The 22390-nt window shown below is 38.0% G+C and overlaps 1 protein-coding gene and 1 pseudogene across 3 annotated transcripts in view; one reads left to right on the forward strand and one right to left on the reverse strand.

The window, feature by feature from the left end:
• The window catches only part of ANAPC1 (anaphase promoting complex subunit 1), a 96978-nt gene that overhangs the window by 61863 nt on the left and 12725 nt on the right, over nucleotides 1-22390 (forward strand). For all 3 annotated transcript variants that reach the window (XM_037056731.1, XM_037056733.1, XM_037056732.1), the window contains exons 29-41: nucleotides 859-1093; nucleotides 3514-3605; nucleotides 4803-4937; nucleotides 5076-5158; nucleotides 6044-6122; nucleotides 6824-6898; nucleotides 11366-11442; nucleotides 12265-12355; nucleotides 12453-12506; nucleotides 13450-13643; nucleotides 17842-17928; nucleotides 20194-20311; nucleotides 22077-22154. In XM_037056731.1, coding sequence (XP_036912626.1) covers nucleotides 859-1093; nucleotides 3514-3605; nucleotides 4803-4937; nucleotides 5076-5158; nucleotides 6044-6122; nucleotides 6824-6898; nucleotides 11366-11442; nucleotides 12265-12355; nucleotides 12453-12506; nucleotides 13450-13643; nucleotides 17842-17928; nucleotides 20194-20311; nucleotides 22077-22154 — 1398 coding nt within the window. The remainder of the gene's footprint in view (nucleotides 1-858; nucleotides 1094-3513; nucleotides 3606-4802; nucleotides 4938-5075; nucleotides 5159-6043; nucleotides 6123-6823; nucleotides 6899-11365; nucleotides 11443-12264; nucleotides 12356-12452; nucleotides 12507-13449; nucleotides 13644-17841; nucleotides 17929-20193; nucleotides 20312-22076; nucleotides 22155-22390) is intronic.
• LOC118994221 (uncharacterized) lies at nucleotides 9145-9270 on the reverse strand (annotated as a pseudogene).

Raw genomic sequence — 22390 nt, forward strand, 5'->3', positions numbered from 1 at the left:
CTGGTTGGGTTGTATTTTGTTTTTAAATTTGTTCTTCTTTTGGTTGGGCAAGGAGACAAAGTGTATCTGCCTACACCTCCTCTTGGCTGGACAGTTCGTATCGTCTGTTTTTTCTTTGGTGGTTGTGCTTTTGGTGTTGTATCCAAGTCTTTGCCTAACCCGAGGTCATGAAGATTCACACCTATGTCTTCTAAGAGCATTATAGTTTTAGTTCTTATATGGAGTTCTATGATCAATTTATGTTAATTTTTCTATATAAGGAAGGGCCCCACTTCATTCTTTGGCATGTGGCTCTCCAGTTATCACAGCTCTGTGTTTTGATAAGACTGTTCTTTTTACATTGAATTGTCTGGGCACCCTTGTCAGTGGACCATCAGTGTGAGTGAGGGTTTATTTCTGGGTCACCTCAGAGCCAGTTACACGTTCTCTCACTTGACATCAGTCTTTCCTTTTAAAGTTGAATGCCCCCCTTTCTGCCACTTTTCTGGCTGACTTGTGCTTATCCTTCAGGTCCTATTGTGAGCTTTACTCTTTTTAGAGATGTCTAGTAATTCCTCAGACTCTCCTAATCTAAATTAGGCACCTTTAAAATAGTTTTTTGTATTACTTTGCACTTTTTCAATGCACTACTTTTTAATACTGTGTTTGTATGTTTTTAGTTAACATTTTTCCCCCTTTGGGCAGTAGCTTCATGAGGACAAGGACCAGGTCTGTATAGTTTGCTGTTGTATTCTTGGTGCCTCTCACTGTGCTTGTCACATAAAAGCACTTATTCAAAGTACTGGCTGGCAGGGTTTTATTTAAAACTTCCTGTCTCTTTTGGTAGTGGCTTAAGTTTCTATATCCTGTCTGTTGTAGGGTCACGAAATGACAAGCATTGGACTACTCCTTGGTGTTTCTGCTGCTAAGCTGGGCACCATGGATATGTCCATCACTCGGCTGCTTAGCATCCACATTCCTGCTCTCTTACCTCCAACATCCACGGAGCTTGATGTTCCTCACAATGTCCAGGTGGCGGCAGTAGTTGGCATTGGCCTTGTATACCAAGGAACAGCTCACAGGCATACTGCGGAAGTCCTGTTGGCTGAAATAGGTATGCTTATTAGTGCTGTGTCTTCATTAGTATACATTTCCCACTCCACAGGAACCAAAGTAAGAATGATAGTAAAATTATAAAAAGTAAGGAAAAATAGTAACTGATATGAGGATAGATATGATCTGATACTAATTAAAAAATGACTAATGTTTTTCAAGGCTGGTATTGCTGTGCAGGTTATCAGTCTGCATTTCTTTTTGGCAAGCCAAGTAATGTCAGTGATACCATTAATGAGGTAGTCTCAGTGCCACGTGAGCCTGCTTTTATCCTGCTGGGTTCTGCCAGGCAGTGTCTGGTAGTGGTCTGCACCTAAAACTCAGAGTTGATTATTTTGGTCCCCAAAACATAGTGTTTATTCTGTTGGATGAAAGCTCTTCCAAGGGAATGGAAGTGGTAGATTCCGGCTTTCCTCCTTTACCTGCTAGTTGGTGTGTTGGTGATGAAATGCATTTTCTGTGTTGTCATCTTTTTCTGGCCTGTGGAGATGCTATTGGCATTATTAGTATTGGTACTAGTCTAGATACATACTTAAATGTCCCATTCTATCCTATTCAGGATCTTTTCTACAGATATTCGAGGATATATTGTTGAAGATACTTTATTCTCTAGGTTGATGGCAGCAGTCAGCTGTTGCCACACTGCTGCTACATAACAAATAGCCACACGGTTGGCCTGAGCGTCTGTGCTTCTGGCTGCAGATTTGTGGGGCTGCTGTTCTGGCTCTGCTCCAGGTGCCTTATTCTGGGGCCCAGGTGGGAGGCGTGCTGTGTTAACAGTGATGACAGAAGGCAGAGGGAGAAACCAATGTTGGAAGCACACTTCAGGCCTTGGCTTAACATTGCATCAGCTGAGATCCCAGGCCAAAGCCAGTCACACATCCACTGTAAGACAGTCAAGAGTGTGGGGGTGTGTGTACTGTCACTGTAGGGCCATGAAGTATTGGAACAAAAAATTTAGCCTGCTACGGTGATGAAATAAATTATTTTCAAAACTGAAATTTTCCTACAAGATAATTTAACATTCTTTGCCTATTTTATAATGGTATCTGAGGATATCATCCATATGAGGTATCTGATTGGCAGCTTCATCACGATGACACACCCACTCATGCATCACGTCTCATGCAGTTTTTTGGTGAAACATCAAACCACCCAGGTGACTCAGCCCCCCTGCAAGTCTATATTTGGCACTTGGCAACTTCTGGCTTTTACCAAAAACTAAGGTCACCTTTGAAAGGGGAGAGATTTCAGACCATCCATGAGCTTCAGGAAAATACAACAGGGCAGCTGATGGCGATTGGGAGAACTGTGTGAGGTCCCAAGGTGCCTACTTTGAAGGGGACTGAGGCGTCATTGTCCTGTGTACATTGCTTCTTGTATATTGTATCTTCTTTAATAAATGTCTCTGTTTTTTGTATTAAATGGCTGGACACCTTCTGGACAGATCTCATACATCTCACAGCCATAGCACACACTTTCATAATATAAATAGGAGATTGGATTCTTGTAGCTCTTTTATGTAATTACATACTGTCAGAATGTACATACTGTTTTTATATTGCCCTTTGCATATATCACCGTCATAAATGTTTTTAGAAATTAATTTTATATTGTCTAATATTATTGAGTTGATATTCTATAAATTGCCTAATTATTTTCTTATTTTCAGGTTTTTCAGATTGTTTCTAATTCTTTACTATTATGTATAAACATTATGCTAATCACTTTTGTATAATACTTTTTTCATTGGATTTTTTTTTTCTGAAGATAAAATTCCAGGAATGTGAACTTTTTTGGAAGGCGGAGGCCTTCATGTATAAATACATTTTGCTGCTTTAACAGGTAGAGTTAGTGTTATGTGATGCTTTATAAAAATAAAAATTTTGCACCTAGCCAGGCTTTTAGGGTGAAGACAGAAATTCTGCCATAGTAGGATAGTTCAATAATATACCGGTTCAAAGGAAGTGTCTCAAACCAGAATATTTAGTGTGCTTAAAACTTGTAGGAAGTATCCATCCTATCCATTATCAGTATTTGAATATGGTCTCACAACATCTAATGAATAGATCTGAAAATATAAAGCAAATACAAATGCAAAGAATTAAGACTGTTCAAGCACTCCTCCCTTTAAAAAATTTTCCCAGCTTCTTAGTAATTAAAAAAAAAACCATACCTAAACTTTCATAGTATTTTAAAGTTACTGCTTTTAAATTAGAAAATTAAAAGAATCATTTTGGGATTTATTTTATAGTAAACTGACAGTTGTGGATAACATTTGTGGTAATGTCCTGTTTACTGAGTGAGGTTATATTGAAACTGTAGTTCTTACGCAGTTTACTAGAAAGTTAACTCTTAACATTCTTCTGATCGAAGATTTTAAGAGGCCACCTTGAAATAAAAGCACTTCCTCTTTCGCAGGACGGCCCCCCGGCCCTGAGATGGAATACTGCACTGACAGAGAGTCCTACTCTTTAGCTGCTGGCTTGGCCCTGGGCATGGTCTGCTTGGGGGTAAGCACGGTCTGTCCTTCCGAGGCTTCAGTGATGACATCTGCTTGTGGAGATGAGGAATCTGGATACTTGACTCTGAATATTGCTCTGCCATACTGTGATTTGATTTAAACTGATTCTTAGCTGCTTCTTCTTTTCTGGATATTTTTAAGACATAAGATGAAGTGATAGCCTGATCAGACAGAAAACAGCAAATAGTCAAAAATGTGTCTCTGATGGGGAACTTGACCGGTCTGTAGTAGTTGGTAGAGAGAAGTCATAGCCTTTTCTTGGCCCCCAAGTGTTCACTAGGCCTGGCAGAATGTTGCCACAGTAGCGTTTGCTTTGTGACAGAATGCAGTGCCATGATGATCCATTTTTAACCCTGTCCATGAGCTGTGATAGAGAATTATCAGAAACATTTCATTCAGTGACTGTCAGCTGGAACGTGGGTTCCTTGAAGAACCATGAATACATGGTTAAACTGAAATTAGATTATACAAATCAGGGTGACAGGCGTTTGACTCTTCGCATTTTTACTTTAACTCCAGGGGCAAATGATCTAATGAAAAAGCTTCATAGTGGAAATTGCGACCTGAATTCTGGTCCTGACTGAGTCTTGTCATTTAACTATGATATTGTCTAGTGGTGGTTAAGCAACTCCATAAGACTGTGGAGCCAAACTGCCCGTGTCATATCTGGCCCTGCCACTTGCTAGCTGCGTCACTTTGGGCTTTACTTTCCTCACCTATAAAATAGTAGCTATTTGATAGAATTGTCATATTAAATAAGTTAATCTGCGTTAAACACACAGAATAGTACCTGGAACAGAGTAACTGTTCAGTAAGTTATTTTTATTATTATAGTTATTGTTGCTCAAATGGTTCATAGCCACAATAATGAAGCAATTCAGATGTTCATAGTTTAGTTTTCATTTACATACTTAATATTTTCTTAGACTTTTAGTGCAGTTAACTGTATGTTGAGGCCTTTATGTATTTTGTGACATGAAAGTATTAACTTGAACATAGAACATTGTAATTTTAATGTGAAGAATTAGTAGCTTGAGTATTAACTCATAGTAATAGTTATTTTAATTGAAAAAAACCTCATCATAGCCTGCTTTGAAGTTAGTTCATTCTCTTCCTTTTAATGGGTGTGTGTTGTGGACCTTATTTTTTAAGATTTCCTTCACGTCTCTGTTATTTAATTTTCCAGCATGGCAGTAATTTGATAGGTATGTCTGATCTCAATGTGCCTGAGCAGCTTTATCAGTACATGGTTGGTGGTCATAGGCGCTTTCAAGCAGGAATGCACAGGGAAAAACACAAATCTCCAAGTTATCAAATCAAAGTAAGTCCAGATCAGAGCAATAATTTGAAAATAGTTTTTATATCAACCTTTATAAATGGTAATTTTAAGCCTGTTAGTGTTCAGAAGAATTTTATAATAATTCACAACTCTTACACAAATAAACTTTTCCTTTAATAGGAAGGAGATACCATAAATGTGGATGTAACTTGTCCAGGTGCCACTCTTGCTTTGGCTATGATCTACTTAAAAACGAATAACAGGTACTGCATCTCCGACACCGCCCCTAGCCAGACAGTGGGGCTTCCTTTCTCACCTCAGTAGTAAAACTAAGGTAGCTTGATGGATTTACTTCCCCTCTGCTGGATCAACCTGGTTGTAATTCTCTTAGATACTACGCATTATATAGATTTTTATCTAGAAATAATTTATTTTCTATTTTAATGATTTTTGACAATATAATTGTTAATTTTTATTGATTTCCATGTCATAGTTGTCGCAAAAATGCCCAAATTGCTTTCCATTAATTTTGCATGTCATTGTGAGGACTGGTAAAACCAGAAACACATAGCGTTATTCTGTTCTTTGTTTCTATTGATGAAAATGGTTTCTGCTTAGTTCAAGTTTTCCTAGTGAACCACACCATCTACTTTTCCAACCCCCATTAGTGCCAACATTTGAAAGTGGATCTTTGGCATTAATTCTTTTACATTTTGCATAGGAGTGTAAGTTGAGTAGGAGACAGTAAACTCTGCTTAAGTTTTTTAATTTAAAAAATATCCTAAGATTCAAGGAATTTTTCAATGTTGCATATTCCTCCTCTTAGAAAAGTGAATGTATGCAAAATTAACGAAGTGGCTAAGAATGGGCATTTGTTCGTTTACTATTTGAATGAATTTGTATGTTAATTCTTTCTTGACATTGGATCGAGACAAAACTAAACATCTGCTCTTATGGAGCTTATGTTATTGTAAAACATACAGATACATAATAAGTGTTATGTTAGAGGATGTAAGGTACTATGTATGCCAAGAAAATAGGACAGTGGATGGATGGAGTTGGGGGCAATGTTGTGAAATCCATCTTGGGCTTCATGATTATTTTGCCTCTTCCTAAACAGTGTGCTTATTGATATTTTCAACTAACAGGTCCATTGCTGACTGGCTCCGAGCTCCTGACACAATGTATTTGCTGGACTTTGTAAAGCCAGAGTTTCTCTTGCTTAGGGTACAGTACTTTGCATTTTTTTCATTTCTTTTAACATGAGTCTGTATGTTGTTCTCAGCTTTAGCTTGCAAATACACATGTTTTTACAAGGGAACCTTTTACTATTAATTCATTATGTACATGTAATTGGTAGCATTCTTTCCAAGTTTCCCATGTTTAGCTGTAGGAAGGCTGGAAAGGCAGCCACATGACATATTATACCTGGAGTTGACATTTCAGATTCTCACATTATTCAGAACTTCCTACCAAGCAGTGAGTGACTGGGGTTTCACTACTGCTTTCATTATTAGTAAGGATGCAGTATTATTGTTAACGGTATAATTAATGACAGTAACTGTTTAACATAATTTCCTCAATTATTCCCACTATAATGTTAAAACTTGTATGTTTTTAGCCTATGAAAGCCTTGAAATTATGTAGACAGGACTATGATTTTTTTCTCTTATGGAACAAGTTATAAAACATCCTCGCTGGCTTCTCCAAATTGTAATGACAGTTAACTCAATTTTAGGGTTTTTTTTTGTATTAAAATATAAATGTTTATTTTAATGATTGGTTTAGGTTGATTCTGTATACTTTATTTTTCAAAGGACCGTCATTTGGGAACCGGTTTTTAAATTACTCTGTTTAACATTATCATTGTTATAAAATCTGTGAACTTTGCCAGCTCTAATTAATTTTTTCTGTATTACATTTTAAAGACACTTGCTCGATGCCTGATTTTGTGGGATGATATTTTACCAGATTCCAAGTGGGTTGATAACAATGTTCCTCAAGTAAGTACATATAATAGTTTTTTTATATCTTTAATGGCATCAAATTATGATTTCTTTTGGGCTATTTCAAAACCCTATAAGATACCTAAGAAGGCAGTATTGATGATTATGGCACCCCTTGAAAACATAGGAACTTTCATTTTAAGTTTGTGTGCTGATCCTAGATCAACCTTTCTTTCTAGTCCCAGATACCAAGAAATTGTACTTTTTAAAAATTATCTTTACTGAAGTACCGTAAAAGAGCATTTTTGCCATTTTTATCTTAATTAGGTACATATTTATCTAAGATGCGATTTTACTTTGTGACAATTTAAATCTCTTATATAATAATTTACTTTAATTACTTAATGGCATATTTAGCCAATAAGCCAAATAGTTACAAATAAGCAGACTCCATAAAAACTCTAAATCAAATATTATGATAAACATTGCCCTTTAATCAACAGTCCATTTCTGATGGTTTCAGTTCCATTTTATTTATGAAATAAATCTATCTGCCCTTGAGAATGCTTGAGAGTGTTTCGCCCAGTATCTGCATAAGAAAAGGTTCAAAATAAAAATAGGTTGAAAGAACTTTATGGACACACTCATATTACCAGTTAGATTCTGTAATTAGTAGTTTACTTTTTAAACTTGTTTAATCACATGTCTGTCCATTTACTCTTTATCCAGTTCTTCATCATTTTTGATATATGAGGTCATATTTCATTTAGTTGTGGCCAGTATAAATATTTCAGCATATGTATCAGTAACTAAAATCCAGCATAGGTATCAATGACTAGTATTTATTTATATTCTTTCTCTTTTAGGATAAAGTTTATATACAATGAAAAGTACAGATCTTAAGTACCATATTTTTCAGACTATAAGACGCACTCCCCCCAAATTTGGGAGGAAAAGGCGGGTGCATCTTCCAGTCCGAATGTAGCTTACCTGGCTCACTGTGGCGGGTGGAGGGGGGGTGGGGAAGCAGCGGTGGAGCCGCGTCACAGGAGCAAGGTTGCCTCTGCATCTTCCTCCCAAATTGGGCGGAGGTGTCTTATAGTCTGCAAAATGCAGTATACTGTATTCTCATGGAAACAAACATTCATCAAATGGCCAGAAGTTCCCTCCTTCCCTTATCCAGTCTGTTCATTTACCCCTTCCTCCAAGGCAGCCAGTTTTCTGGTGCTTTTCTAAATTAGTTTTCCTGATGTGGAACTTTATGGTAGTTGTATCACATATAGTATACACCCTTTGTATAAGACTTTTTTCACGATTGTGAGATATTAATGGTTCATCCTATTTAACATTCCAGTTTCTTTTTCCATTCCCCTTTGTTAGACACCCCATTCCAGGTTTTAGCCATTATGAGTTAAGACCATAAATCTCTTATACAAATATTTTTGTGCACTTAAATTTTAATTTTATTTTGAGTAAATATTTAAGATTGCAATTACTTAGGTGTGGAGTGGATGATGTATTTGGTTTCATAAGAACTGATTAATTTTTTCCCAGTGTTTGTACCATTTTACACTCTGGCCATGCTGGTGCTGTACATCTTGTCCATATTCAGTGGTGGTGGTCTTTTTAATTTTAGTTCTGCTGGTAAATTTGTAATGATGGTATGTAGTTTCCATTTCTGTTATTCTGCTGACTGATGATGAGGGAACATTTTCATTTGCTAATAGTTCGTTTACATATTCTTTTGTGTGAAGCCTCTGTTCCTGTCTCACCTATTTTTTTTTAATGCATTTTTGCCCTGGCTGGGTGGTTCAGTTGATTAGGGTGTTGTCACATACATCAAAAGGCTGCAGGTTTGATACCTGGTCAGAGCACATACCCAGGTTGTGGGTCAGTCTCCAACTGGGGCACGTAGGGGAGGCAGCCCATCGATGTGGTTTTTTTCCTCTCCACCGCCCCCAAATCAATAAACATATCCTCAGGTGAGGTTTTTTTAAAATGTATTTTTGTCTTTTTACTATTGTGAGTTGCTAGAATTTTTAATACATATGGGAAACCTATTCTTTCTCTGATGCATGTTTTGGAAACATTTCCTCCCAGTCTTGTTTGCCTGTTCATTTTTTTTCTATTAATATTTTTGCTGAGCAGAAGACTTTCAAAGTTTGATATGACTAGTTTATCAGATTTTATTTTATGGGAATTGTGTTTTGTGTCCTATGAAAAAAAAACATTTGCCTAACTCTGAGTCTTGGAGATATTCACTTGTTCTTTTCTCTAAAACCTCCAATGTTTTAGCTTTTGTGTATGGTTATGTCATCCACCTCAAAGTCATTTTGTTTATGGTATAAGGTAGGCATTGAGGTTTTCGTTTTTTAAACTGGTAAGAACAGATACTACACTTGATCTTAGCCAAAAGGCCGAGAAGCGATGAGGTTTTCGTTTTTTAAAAGTGTGGATATTGAGTTATGCTAACACTATTTGTTGAAAACACCTACTTTTCCCTATAGAATTCCTATGTCTCCTTTGTCCAAGTCATTTGAGTGTGGGCTTATTTCTGCGCCCTACTCTGTTTCTTTAATCCACCTGTCCTCATGCCAGGATTATCCTCTTGATTACTGTAGTGAGTTCTGAAGTCAAGCAGTGCAGTGGTCCCCAACCTTCTTGGCCTGGGACCAGTTTCCTGGAAGACAGGGCAGGGAGGGGGTGTGACAGGAGGCACTTGAGGACTGGTTGGGGACCCCTGAAGTAGTGCATGTCTGCCATTTTTGTTGTTTTTTGTGGTTTCTTTGAATTCTCCAGGTCATTTGCTTCTCCATATAAAATTTAGAATTGGCTTATTGGTATCGATATAAAAATCTGGTGGATTATAACTGAAATTGTATTAAATCTATAGATAAGTATATGGAGAGTAGATAATTAAATATTTAGTCTTCTAGTCCAAGAATATAGAATCTCTCCATTTTTAAATCTGTCATAAAGGTAAGGCTCTTGAATAGTTTTTAATGTTTAATCCTAAATATTTTACATTCTTTTATTATAAGCAAGTGGAATCTTTCTGTAGAACTTCATTTTCTTTTTTTTTAATAGATATATTTTTAAGATTTTTTAAATTTATTTATCTTTAGAGGGGAAGGGAAGGAGAGAGGAAGAGAAATATCAAGTATGGTTGTCTCTAATGGGTCCTCTGCTGGAAACTGGCCTGCAACCCAGGCATGTGCCCTGACTGGGAATCGAACTGTGATCCTCTGGTACATTTTGGCCAAATAGTTCTTTGCTGTGAGGGTCTTCTGCATTGGAAGGTGTTTAGCAGCACTCTTGGCCTCCACCCACTAGAAGCCAATAGCAGGAGAGAGCCGACATACTCAAAATATCCAAATCAATAAAGTTGCTGATGAAAATGAAAAATATCTTTTATTTTACAGAAACATAATGGACTTTTTTTGTCAAACAAATGTATACACACGTATATGTATATATATTACTTACTTTGGAGTTACATTAGTTTTTCAGAATGTCATTCAATTTCCGAGTAAATAGCATTAAAAAAACCAGAAAACCAGAAAACCCCTGAAAACCAGAAAGGGGTTTTTTTTTCCAAAAGAATTCTTCCAAAAGAATGATGGAAGTAGTTATCAACTTATATTTCACAGCCAACATAATTGCTTTACATCGCTGAGATTTTCAAAGAGAAAAGGTATTTGAAGTTGATTTGGTGATACTTAGTACATGAGAAGATTATATTGTAATTTCTGAATATTTATTGTTTTATCGTAGAAAACATCCTGAAACGTTATTCTCCTGAGCAGCCTTCTAAAAAGAATAATAGGGATAAATCGTCAGAGTTTCTCTGTTCTATGTACTTGCTTTCATATGTTTAGAAAATATATGGCTTTTTTTATTTGTAATTTTTAAGTGAAACAGACCAAATCCCTTCTTAGTTATTAAAGTTAGATATTCTGGGTTTAAAAAAATTCCTGTTCACTCCCTGTAGGAAAGGGATGGGTTTCTAAAAAAATTCCTGTTCACTCCCTGTAGGAAAGGGATGGGTTTCTATGTGCGCAGATGATGAGCACATTCACACGTCAGCTTAACTTGAGTAGTGAATCTAATGGCCACCCTCGCCTGTGGTGAGCTTGATGCTAGAAACGTCCCACAACCAAGTGTATGTCTCTGAGTAGAGTTCTCTCCAAGTGCATTTTCCTTTCATGCTGCTTCCCTGTACCAACTTTCATTTCAGCTTGCTGGTGTGGAGTCTTATTACTCTGCTGTTGTTTCAGAATATACTTAAGTCCTATAGCTTATGTTCATTTAGTCCTGTTCAGTTTTTGTTCTCATTTGGGCCATCTTAGACTTGAAATTAGGTTGCATGGGCATAATTACAATATGGGCCTTTGAATGAAATGGTTTGGCAAAGCTTCTTTTATATAAACGTGGCCAAGATAAGCACTGTGTTAATTTTCAGATCATTAAATATTTGTAACTTGAATATTAATGTTCAGGTATTCTTGGTTTGTATCTTAACAGATTATAAGAGAAAATAGTATCTCTCTCAGTGAAATTGAATTGCCTTGCTCAGAGGACTTGAATCTGGAAACCTTGTCGTAAGTTATGGAATGCGAAATACAAACGAGCTGTCCTAGAGTCTGTCAGATGAATAATGGGAATGTGCTCTGTAAGAGCGGTACTGCCCTTTACTTTTGGGTAATTCTGAATCCCTGTGTTTCTCAGGATTGCCGATCAGATGTTCAGAAAGTTGATTTCTTTTGTTTGTTTGCTTTTGTTTAGGTCTCTGGAGTGTAGCGCTCTTGCTCTCAAAAACTAACATTGGAAATTTAATTTATACATATTCCCCTTTTATTCTTTCCATTAAAANATGTGAAATACAAATGAGCTGTCCTAGAGTCTGTCAGATGAATAATGGGAATGTGCTCTGTAAGAGCGGTACTGCCCTTTACTTTTGGGTAATTCTGAATCCCTATGTTTCTCAGGATTGCCGATCAGATGTTCAGAAAGATGATTTCTTTTGTTTGTTTGCTTTTGTTTAGGTCTCTGGAGTGTAGCGCTCTTGCTCTCAAAAACTAACATTGGAAATTTAATTTATACATATTCCCCTTTTATTCTTTCCATTAAAAATGGCAGTGATATATATATATGTATATATATGTATGTATTTTATTTTATTTGCTGCATATAAAACATGCAGGCAAGAGGTGCACTTTATCAGTAATGGCCACGTGGTGTTTCCGCCAAAGAAAACTGCACAGGTACCTGCTGATTGAGTAGAGGCACAATTGCGCATTTCTAGAATAGAGACTCACTTAGAGACAGGAAGAGTTATTATTTTTACCCAAAGATAATACTTACAATGAATTTTAAGGCAGAATGATAATGACAACAGTAAATTTGGTATAATTTGTCTCTAGGCAAGCGCATGTCTACATAATTGCAGGAGCCTGCTTGTCTCTGGGTTTTCGATTTGCTGGCTCAGAAAATTTGTCAGCATTTAACTGCTTGGTAAGAAGTATCTTAATTTACTCTATTCTGTTTTCTTTTTTCACAAAGTCTTAATATGCTCCCTCCTGACTTTAAGTTTTTTCTTTTGTTTTTGCAGCATAAATTCGCAAAAGATTTTATGACTTATTTGTCTGCACCTAATGCTTCTGTGGTAAGTCCTTTTTTGGAGTCTTAAGCTTGAAGAAAATTCACAAATAATGCATTTACTTGTATATTGTCAGTCTCTGCAGTTTGTTTGAATTTAGAATCGGAAATTTGAAATTTTATTTTTATTCTGGGATATTATTTAGGTGAGAATATGATTACCCTTGAAGGGTGCACAGATCTCTGAATCTTGTGACAAGAGAGTAAGTAAGAGAAGTTGTGCCCTCCATGGATTCCCCAACTGTCTGCCCTTCTGTCTCAGGACTGAGTGTTGCTGATTGCCTCAAAATTAGTATTTAGTAAAAACGGAGTTGTTTTTAGGGAGTTGCTGCTGCAATAGTAGGAAAACTGCAAGATTTTATTTCCTGATAAAATCCACACAGATTTATGCAGCATTTTTATAATGTGAGAAAATTAGAAACATTAAAAAGACTAAAAGTAGTTAAATGAATTGATTATAGTATATCTGTACTTTGTTAGACAAGGGGGCTATCAAATCATGTTCTAGTAGAATTTGCTGTAAGATTGTTTATAATAGATTTAAAAGGTTAAAAATATTGTGGATAGTAATATCTCAATTTCATTTGGAAAAAATATGTATATAAATACAGGAAAAGATTTGGAGAAAAAGAAAAGCAAAATGTTTACTGAAGTTCTCTTTGGTGTTTCTATTTCCAAGTAATTATTACACCTTTTGGATATTTTATTTTTTGAGTTTTCTACATTGAATTTAAATTTCATAATCACAGAAAATACTTGTTTTTATAGATTTTTTAAAGTTATAAATATTTGTAATCTAATGATGGCCATGTTAGTTTTGATAATGAAGAAATGTAATACAGAACAGTGGGTAATAAAGTAATGTTGGCCCTGGCCAGGAAGCTCACTTGGTTAGAACATTGTGCTGATGTGCCAAGGTCGCAGGTTGATCCTTCTTTTTGTATTTCCAGACAGGTCCTTACAACCTGGAAACATGCCTAAGTGTGGTGCTGCTGTCTCTGGCCATGGTCATGGCTGGCTCAGGGAATCTAAAGGTTTTGCAGCTTTGTCGTTTCCTGCACATGAAAACAGGTGGTGAAATGAACTATGGTTTCCACTTAGCCCATCATATGGCCCTTGGAATTCTATTTTTGGGAGGAGGAAGGTAAATGATTATTTCTTCGATGAGGTCATAAGCAAGATCTATCTATAAGAATGACTTATTTCGAATTTGAAGATGTATGGAAATTTTTTATTCTGTCTAGCTGTTAGCTTATCTGGAGGCATTATTACACTATAAAGGGGCCTTTTTATGGTTTAACCATCAATTTATGCCCTGCTTGGTAGAGTTACCATCCTCTCCTTAACATACTTAGCATCACTGCATTTCTCAGAAGAGTATGTAATTCAGTACTTCATTGCTAAGCCTCTTGTTCCCCACCTTTGAAGGATTTTACCCTTTTACTAAAGTGTTTTCTCATAAAGGTCACAAATACTACAGCCAGCAAACCCTACGAGATTTCCTTAGTGTTCGTTTTCCTACTCCCTTTCCATTATCTGTCATTCCTAACCTTACCTTATCTTTTTGTAAGACTTCCTTTTTATTGATCCATATTGAACACACACACACACACACACACAGACTACAAATCAGTGGAGCACAGCTCAGGAACGAACGACCTGCAGTTGTCCCGCGGAGATCAAGACCTAGCTGCACACGCCTCTGCCCTGGCCTCCCCTCTCCCAGTCACTGGTATTTTACTTCTGCCCAAAGATAGCCACAATTTATTGCTAGTTTTCTAACACCTTAGATTGGTTTTGCCTGTTTTTGGAATTCAATTGGAGTCATACACTATGTATCCTTTTGTAACTTATTTTGCTCTGCACTGTATTTGTGAGAGTGCTGTTGAATTCCATTGTGTGATAGGAATCAATAGCCACAGTTACTGATTTTCTCCACTGTTGATGGATATGTTATGTTATTTCTAGTTTGGGGTGATTATGAATAATGCTGTTGTGAATATTTTTTGCTTATGCCTTTGATGTATTGTATGTGGATCTGTGCACTCAATGGAATTGGGTCATAGGGTATACATTTATGTTCAGTTTCTGAACATAAACCGACAGTCCCATCAGTGCTCCCAAGTAGCTGTACCATTTTACATGCCCATCAGCACCATATGACATTCTAGTTCCTCCCCATCCTTGTCAACACTTGCTATTAGTCATCTTAATTTTAGCCTTCTGGTAGTAGTATCTCATTTTGTTTTTAATTTCCATTTCCCTGAATAATGATAATGACCAACTGGAAAGCCTTGCGTAATGTCCAGATCTCTTACTACATATTTTCGTATTCATTTACTTTTTAAAATTTTATTTGTGGTAAAATGGCATAAAATCTACCACCTTAAATATTTTTAAATGTACAGTGTGGGGCACCCTGGCCAACAGAGCTCTCCCGGCCTCTGCGGATGAGAATAAGTTGTCCCAGACACGATCTGTTGTTCCAGTGGGAAAGAGATTGGCAATTCCCTCTAGTGGAGAATGCCCTGAGCCCTTCTCCAAAACAGCTTTTATTAGGATCGCAATGTGTGGGGGAATATAGCATACATGCATAGCTTATAGTTTATCGATCAGTGTCCAAAAGGATGTAGTCATAAAAAACTGACATTATCTACAGATAACAATTGAAGAAACACAGAGACTCTCTCAGGTCAGGGTCGGTGAGATATGCTCACACCAGGTGGTTGTAAAGGCGTGTTTCAGGGGACAAGGAGTTCACTCCTCATGCTTTGAACTTAATCGTCTGGTTTGTATCACAGGGGCTATGGCAAGGCAGAGCAAGCTTGAAAGGATACAATGTACATTTCAAGCCAGATTTCCATGGGACCCTCTGTGTTAGTGCCGGGTCCATGTTAGTGCTGGGTCGTGTCTGCCACCTGTGTTTCTTGGCTTTCCAGGGAGACTTACCAGCCTGTTTCAGGCCTGCTCTTGCGGGGTTGCAGTCTCCAAAACCACACAGAGTGGTTCCCAATAGTGCATGTAGTTCAGTAGTACTAAGTATATTCACGTTTTTGTCGTAAAACTGAAACTCATAATACGCTTTAATCTGTAGCTCCTGGAGTTTGCTTTCTCCCAGCCCCTGTCAACCTCTGTTCTTTCTGTTTCTATGAATTTGTCTACTCCATATTGCTTTATCACTGTTACCCGGAGGCCTTGGTCAGTTTGTATGTTGTAGTTACCTTCTCCTACTCTGTGGCTCGTCTTTAAACTCACTTAATAATGTCTTTTGATGAGGAGAATTATTGTTTTTATTTCATGGTTTGTACTTTTTTGTCCTGATGAAATATTTTTCTACACCACCCCGCCCCCCCTCCCCCCTGCACTTCCTCCTGTGAAGATATTTATCTTCCAGAATTTGTTTAGCTTCTCCATTCATTATGATTAAAAAACCTACCTGGAACTTATGTTTTTGGTGCATTATTATTGAGAAGTTTAAATTTTCTCTGCTGTTCTGTGGAACTGTGTTTGTTATAAATTAAGTGTTCTTATACATGTCTTTATTTCTGGGCTCTTATGTTCAGTAGTCTATGTTTCCATACTTGCACCAGTACCACACTTTCTTAATTATTGTAGCTTTACAGTAAGCCTTGATGTATGGTAGAACAAACCCTCCATACTGGGATTTCTTGCTCAGTAGTGTGTTTTTCTATTCTTCGTACTTTTTCTATTCTTGGTACAGGTACAGTTCCATACTGTATTAGTATTGGAATTCCTTTGTGATTGGCACAGTGCATAGCCTGCTGAAATGTTGATCAGAATTGCACCGAGTCTGTACACGGGTTTGGGAGGCATTGAAGTCTCGGTACCGAAGCCATAGTCTTCCAGGCAGTGGAAGTGGTGCTGCCCCGTATTTACTCCACTTGAGCGTGTGTGAGCTTGGTGCACAGACACGAATTCTACAAGCCCTGTGGGTTCATTTGTCCTCTTTCAGACTGAGCTACACATTGGAACTTGCCTTTACAGAGCATAGAAAGGAGAGGTTGTCAGAAAGGTCGCATGCCCTTTTAACAGGTTTTCCACACTTGTTCTTTCTGTAATCACTAAGAATTAAGAATGGCTGAAGAAATTTTAGTATAAAAATTCTTCTTATTTTACAGTTTTTGAAATTGTTTTCCTTTCATAGTAAGCCCCTGCATTAATTTTATTCTCTTATTCAACACCCCCCCCATCATTATATACTACATGACCCTACTTAACTCATACATGTTGAGGAGGCTTTCCCCCACGCTGCATCTGCCTTTCTAGTGATTCCTGGTTGTTTAATGGTTACATGTATGCTGTGACAGCATGTAAGTTTCTGACAGCACAGCTATACCCTTCACTAATCTCAGAATTCCCAACATCAATATCAAATGCTTGTCTTTGGATTTTGGGTTCATCAAAATGATAAAGATAAAAATGCACGTGTCAAAATATTTCCTTAAATTTTGAAATCTCTTCTTCCTAAATCAATTAAATGTGTGTGTGTGATAAATGCTAAATTCTTACCCTATTTGAAAATAGAAACAGAGACAGAGGTTAGGGGGAGGGGGTATGTGTGTGAGTGTGCACAATAAAATAAATATATTGAATCGCTTCAGTGGTGGTTTTATATGATGTCCTATACAATCTTTATTTCAAAATATTTGCAAGATAAACTAGAACTTCAATCTGCCCCTTTGCCATGCTTAATTTGAACAACATTAAAATTAAGGAAGATTTTAAAAGATTTTGCTTTACTGAGAGTTTGTAGATTTTATAGAATAAGTTTATCATTGATAACAAAAAAGCTGTTTATATTTTGAGAAATAGTTATTTATGCAATCATTGAAACTTTGGATGATAAGTTTGCCTCTTTTACTTAGTTTATCAGTCTGAGGAATTATTCGTGCTTTACAGAAATAGAAAGTTTGAGGTGCCCAATTAAAAAAAACCTTGTGTTTTTAAAAGTAATATTCATAATTTTATAAAGGTATAAATGAAACTGGAGAAAAAGGAGGTACCTGACTTTTTAAATGTCTATAATCTCTGGTATCCCACTCATGGTCCTTAGTACTGTGCTTATTTACGATTAAAGCTTTGCTTATTAATTCAAATTTTGTAGTTTAACATTCATGGAATGATGCATCTGCTTTAAGTAGTACATAATCTCAAAATGGTTTGCAGACTGAGAAGTAAATGTTCATAGCACTGACACACATTTTCAAGGCCTTGCCAACATCTTGTCACAGTAAGGACCCCGATTGCCTGGTTTTCGAGAATGCTGTGAAAGTTGGGCGGCGTCACTCATTCCGTCTGCACCTCCTGCATTTGTCTTGCAGGTACTCTCTGAGCACCTCCAACTCCTCCATTGCTGCTCTCCTCTGTGCCCTGTACCCGCACTTCCCAGCTCACAGCACTGACAATCGGTGAGTCCAGTGATTCTGTTCTTAACCATCTTTTTTCAGCTCTCTAAGGGGATAAGTTGATTGTGTATTGTTTCCCTGGGTTCATTTCCAAATTAGCTTTATTGTGTTCTTGAACTTAGTTATCTTTCTGGCTAAATATTTTAAGAAGTTCCTTTCACAAAGTTTTAGACCAGGAGAGGACTTCTGACATCTGGTGGCTGGTTGGTCTCCCTCTGTACTCCAACCAGTAGAACTGCTCTAACCCAGAAGGAGATCCACGGGGTTCGCTCTAGAAAAGAATTCATCAAGCAAGATACAGTAGCCAAGAGGAACTGAAGATGGTACATTTTGTGCTATAATTAATCCCAAGAGAGACATTTTTCTGATGTAGTGGCAATGTCTATGTGAATTCTTTTCTTCCCTTTTATATGAATGCCAAGAAGTTTTATATAAATGATGTGAAAGGGACAAGAAAAGCAAAGTACAGCAAAAAAGCCAGAGTCAATTTAGAAGTGGCAGTAAGCGGTAGAACCTCAGGCACATAGGAGCAGTCTGACGCTGCAGAAGCTGTGCCTTCAGAGCACGAAGAACCACCCACACTTCTGCTTCCCTAGACCTGAAGGTACAGCAGATCTCCTGCGTGTGGAGTAAGGGAAGGGAAGAGCCGCTGACATCTCAGTGACGTCTGAGATGACCAGTGTTCTCACCTGAAGACACCCTAACAACTGCCCAGCGATGAGCTGCTCATTGCGGCAGCGAAGTCATCAGTTTTAACTGTATTGTAACCCATAGAGAAACGTCTTTTACAAAAGTAGTCCGACCTGAAAGCCAGGCTTTAGTGATAGGTGATGCATAAGAACATTGTTGTTAGAAACATTTTTGGTTTGTTATGGTTAGCTGTTGGTTAGGGTACAGTGGAGAGCCACACTCGCATATTGCTGGTCATCGTGTTTATTGGTTTATTTTAAATGAAGCAATTTGGTGTTAAACACAGAGGACGTTTATGTGACTGATAAATACCAGTTTTTTTCCCCTGAGCATGATTGATTTTATTTCTAATAGATTTGTTAGGGGTGGGTAGATTTAGGTGGGAATAGGGAGGGTATTGCTATAACTAAATTTAAGAAATAATGTGAAGTCTCATTTCATTCTTCTCTTCTGAAATCTTAAAATGTAAAAACTTTTTTGTGTGTATAAAAACTTTTTTGTGTGTATCTGTTTTAAATTCTAAAACAGATTTTAAAGTTAAGGTTTTTTTTTGAAACTCAGCATACACACAGAAAAGAATATTGTCATTTCCTCACACATTATTTTTGGGTGCACTGTACTCTGTGCATGTGTATGTGTTTGTACACATACACATCCTAGTTTGTGCATCCTAGTAGAAGAGCTTTCCAATTTGAGGAAAACTGGCACTGTTTTCTCCCCTAATCCCTAGGTGCTCAAGGAAAAAAAAACACCTAGAAATATATTCCTTAGGAGGTAAAAAGAGGTGCCCATGTTGAGCAGAAAAGGAAATTTGAAAACTGATTTTATAAGTGATCAATGTATTACTGTGTTTTGATGTTAGATTTTTACCACCCTATAAAACCTTGTAACTGAGAATTCAAGAATTCTTGTGTAGCCCTGACTGGTGTAGCTCAGTGGGTTGGCTGTCATCCTGCAAACTGAAAGGTGTCCAGGTCTGTTCCCAGGCAGGGCACATGCCTGAGTTGCAGGACAGATAGGTCCCTGGTTGGGGTTGTGTGAGAGGCAACCACGCATTGATGTTTCTCTTCCTCTTTCTCTCTTTCTTTTCCATCTCTAAAAATAAATGAAAAAAATATTTTTTAAAGAATTATTTGGTAAAGGATTGAATGTCTATAATTATTTTTAGAAGATTTTATGTAACTGTTTATTTATTTATTTATTTATCTATTTATTCAGAGAAGGGAATGCAGGGAGAAAGGGAGAGAAACATCAATGTGTGGTTGGCTCTCATGCGCCCCCTGGTGGGGACCTGGCCCATAACCCAGGCATGTGCCCGATACTGGGAATCGAACTGGCGACCCTTTGATTTGCAGACCTGGCACTCAACCACTGAGTCACACCAGCCAGGGCCAAATGTCTATAATTTTTTAAAGAGAATTGCTCCATGACTTTTTAATTAGATCACCTCATCTTCCTTCAGGATAGCTGTCAATTGCAAGATAGCACACTAGCGTCTGCCTGGTACGGCCACAGCAGAGTGTAGAGCTCAAGCTGTTGTCACCTGATGATTACCTCCCGTCTGTTTTTGGTGAACAGGTATCATCTCCAGGCTCTGCGACACCTGTACGTGCTGGCGGCAGAGCCACGGTTGCTGGTGCCTGTGGATGTGGACACAGACACTCCCTGCTATGCACTCGTAGAAGTTACATATAAGGTAACTCTTGTCCTCTGTCACTGGTTTGTAATTTTATTACCACTTACCTATCTTTGCAGGTCAAAGTATTTCAAAAGTATTGTCCTTTAAAAGATGACAGCAGTGAGTTGAACCCTCATAAAAACTGAAGCCTGTGAAGTTCTTGCACATCCTTCTGGACAGTCGGGCTCATTTATAGTCTGTGGGCCTAAGATCTTAGAGACAAACAGCCGCTCTTTCTTCCTTAGAACTTGTTTGAAAATGTCCCTGTTAACTTTATGTGGCTGATAGTAGCGTTCTGAAAAATGAACTGAGTTGCAGCTGTTCTGAGATTTGTTAGCAGAGTACTTTAAAGCCAGTGGTCCTGTGTTTTATGAGAGATGTTTGATATAGATGCAGGAGATACATTATGCATAATGTATCCTTTATTCAGAAAATGATTAGGTACCTTCTATGTATCAGAATTGTGCTAGGCTCTGGGATGCAGAATATGACACTGTCATACTCCGTGTCTATTGGGGAGCCAGGCAGGGATGCCGTAAGAATGGCGTGGTAACCAGAGGTACGTGCGAAATGCAGGGGGGCAGAGGAGCGCTCCATCCTGCTGTGTGCCTGTGTGGGGGTGGGGGGAGGAGCAGCCACTGTGTTTGGGCTGGGGATGTGCCCACTGCAGGGGCACAGTCCCAGCAGAGACAACTTCATGAAGCCTGGCAAGTGCATATTGGGAGTACTGCTGTCAGCGGAGTGCGGGGCTCAAAGTGACAGAAGGTAACTCGGACCCACACAGAGTCAGTCGTAGGCTTGAACCCTTTGGGGCGTGAGCATCAGAGAAGGTCTTCTGCTATTTGGTACTCTGTACAAACTGAGGGGCCGGAGGAGTGTAAAGTGGAGATGTTTCTTCTTTGTAGCGTCCTCTAACTCAGTGATTTTCAACTGCTGCGCCACAAGAAATTTTGAAACGTGCAATACCCAACTGTTAGTCATGGACACTGCCCTCTTTTCCTTTAGATTGTGGAATAAAGTGGCAACAGGCAACACACAATAGCTGTCCAGGGTGAATGAATCAAAATGATACCTATTTTTTTGTCATATTAGAAAAAATATGAGGGGAACCCAAAAGAACTCAGAATTTATTTATAAAAAATTGTGTTTATTAACATGTTTAAACTTTAGTCATTTTCAAAGTACACTCTGTTTGATGCAATAAACCTATCTAGATATTTTCCCACTGCTCAGAACAGTGTTTGAATTCAGTCGATTTTGATGCCTTTTAGTGCTTCTGCCATTTTTTGTTTCACCTCTTCCACGTTGGCAAAATGTTTTCCTTTGAGGACTTTTTTCATCTGATAAACAACAAAAAAAGGTCACTTGGGGTGAGAATGGGTGAATAGGGAGGGAGTCATGCCAATTTTGGTCAAAAACTGATGAACACTCAGCATGGTGTGGGCAGGTGTATTCTTAAATCACCTGTAATGAAGTGGGTAAATGCTTTAAAAGAACCTTAAAAAAATTCACTGAAGCTGAACACAGCCTCTCAGAACAACACCAGCTGGTACACTGATACAGATGGGCTCCTAGAACACTCACCTAGCAGGGGAAGCCTGTACTACCCTACCCTCCAGGGGGCCTACCCTCCAGAAGATAATTCCATTTTTAGTTTTTTGTTTCATTTTTGGTGTGCTGCAGAATTTTAGTAATTTGTTTATGTGTGCTATAAGATGAACAAGGTTGAAAATCTCCTCCCTACCTCCACAGTGAATGTGGCTGTTCTCTTATATTTCTGAAGGGCACTCGGTGGTACGAACAAACCAAGGAAGAACTGATGGCCCCCACCCTTCTTCCAGAGCTCCACCTTTTAAAGCAGGTACGTTGGGCATGATTTAGGGAGATCCACCCAAGGGGTAAATTCAGCCCAAGAAACTTAGCACAAAAGATGGCTGAACAAAAGCCTGTGCTTTCACAGTGTTTTGTTTTTTCCCTTCAAAACGAGTTGGTTTAATTCCAGGTGGTACAGAATTTGGGATGGAACAAAGACTGAAGAACACGCTTTGGCAGGATTCTGGGCTAGGTTTACTATGACCTCCCAGCTAAGGTTGAAAT

This window comes from Sturnira hondurensis, unplaced genomic scaffold (assembly GCF_014824575.4).
Source record: "Sturnira hondurensis isolate 20B ecotype Veracruz unplaced genomic scaffold, ASM1482457v3 Scaffold0009178, whole genome shotgun sequence".
NCBI classification, from domain to species: Eukaryota; Metazoa; Chordata; class Mammalia; order Chiroptera; family Phyllostomidae; genus Sturnira; species Sturnira hondurensis.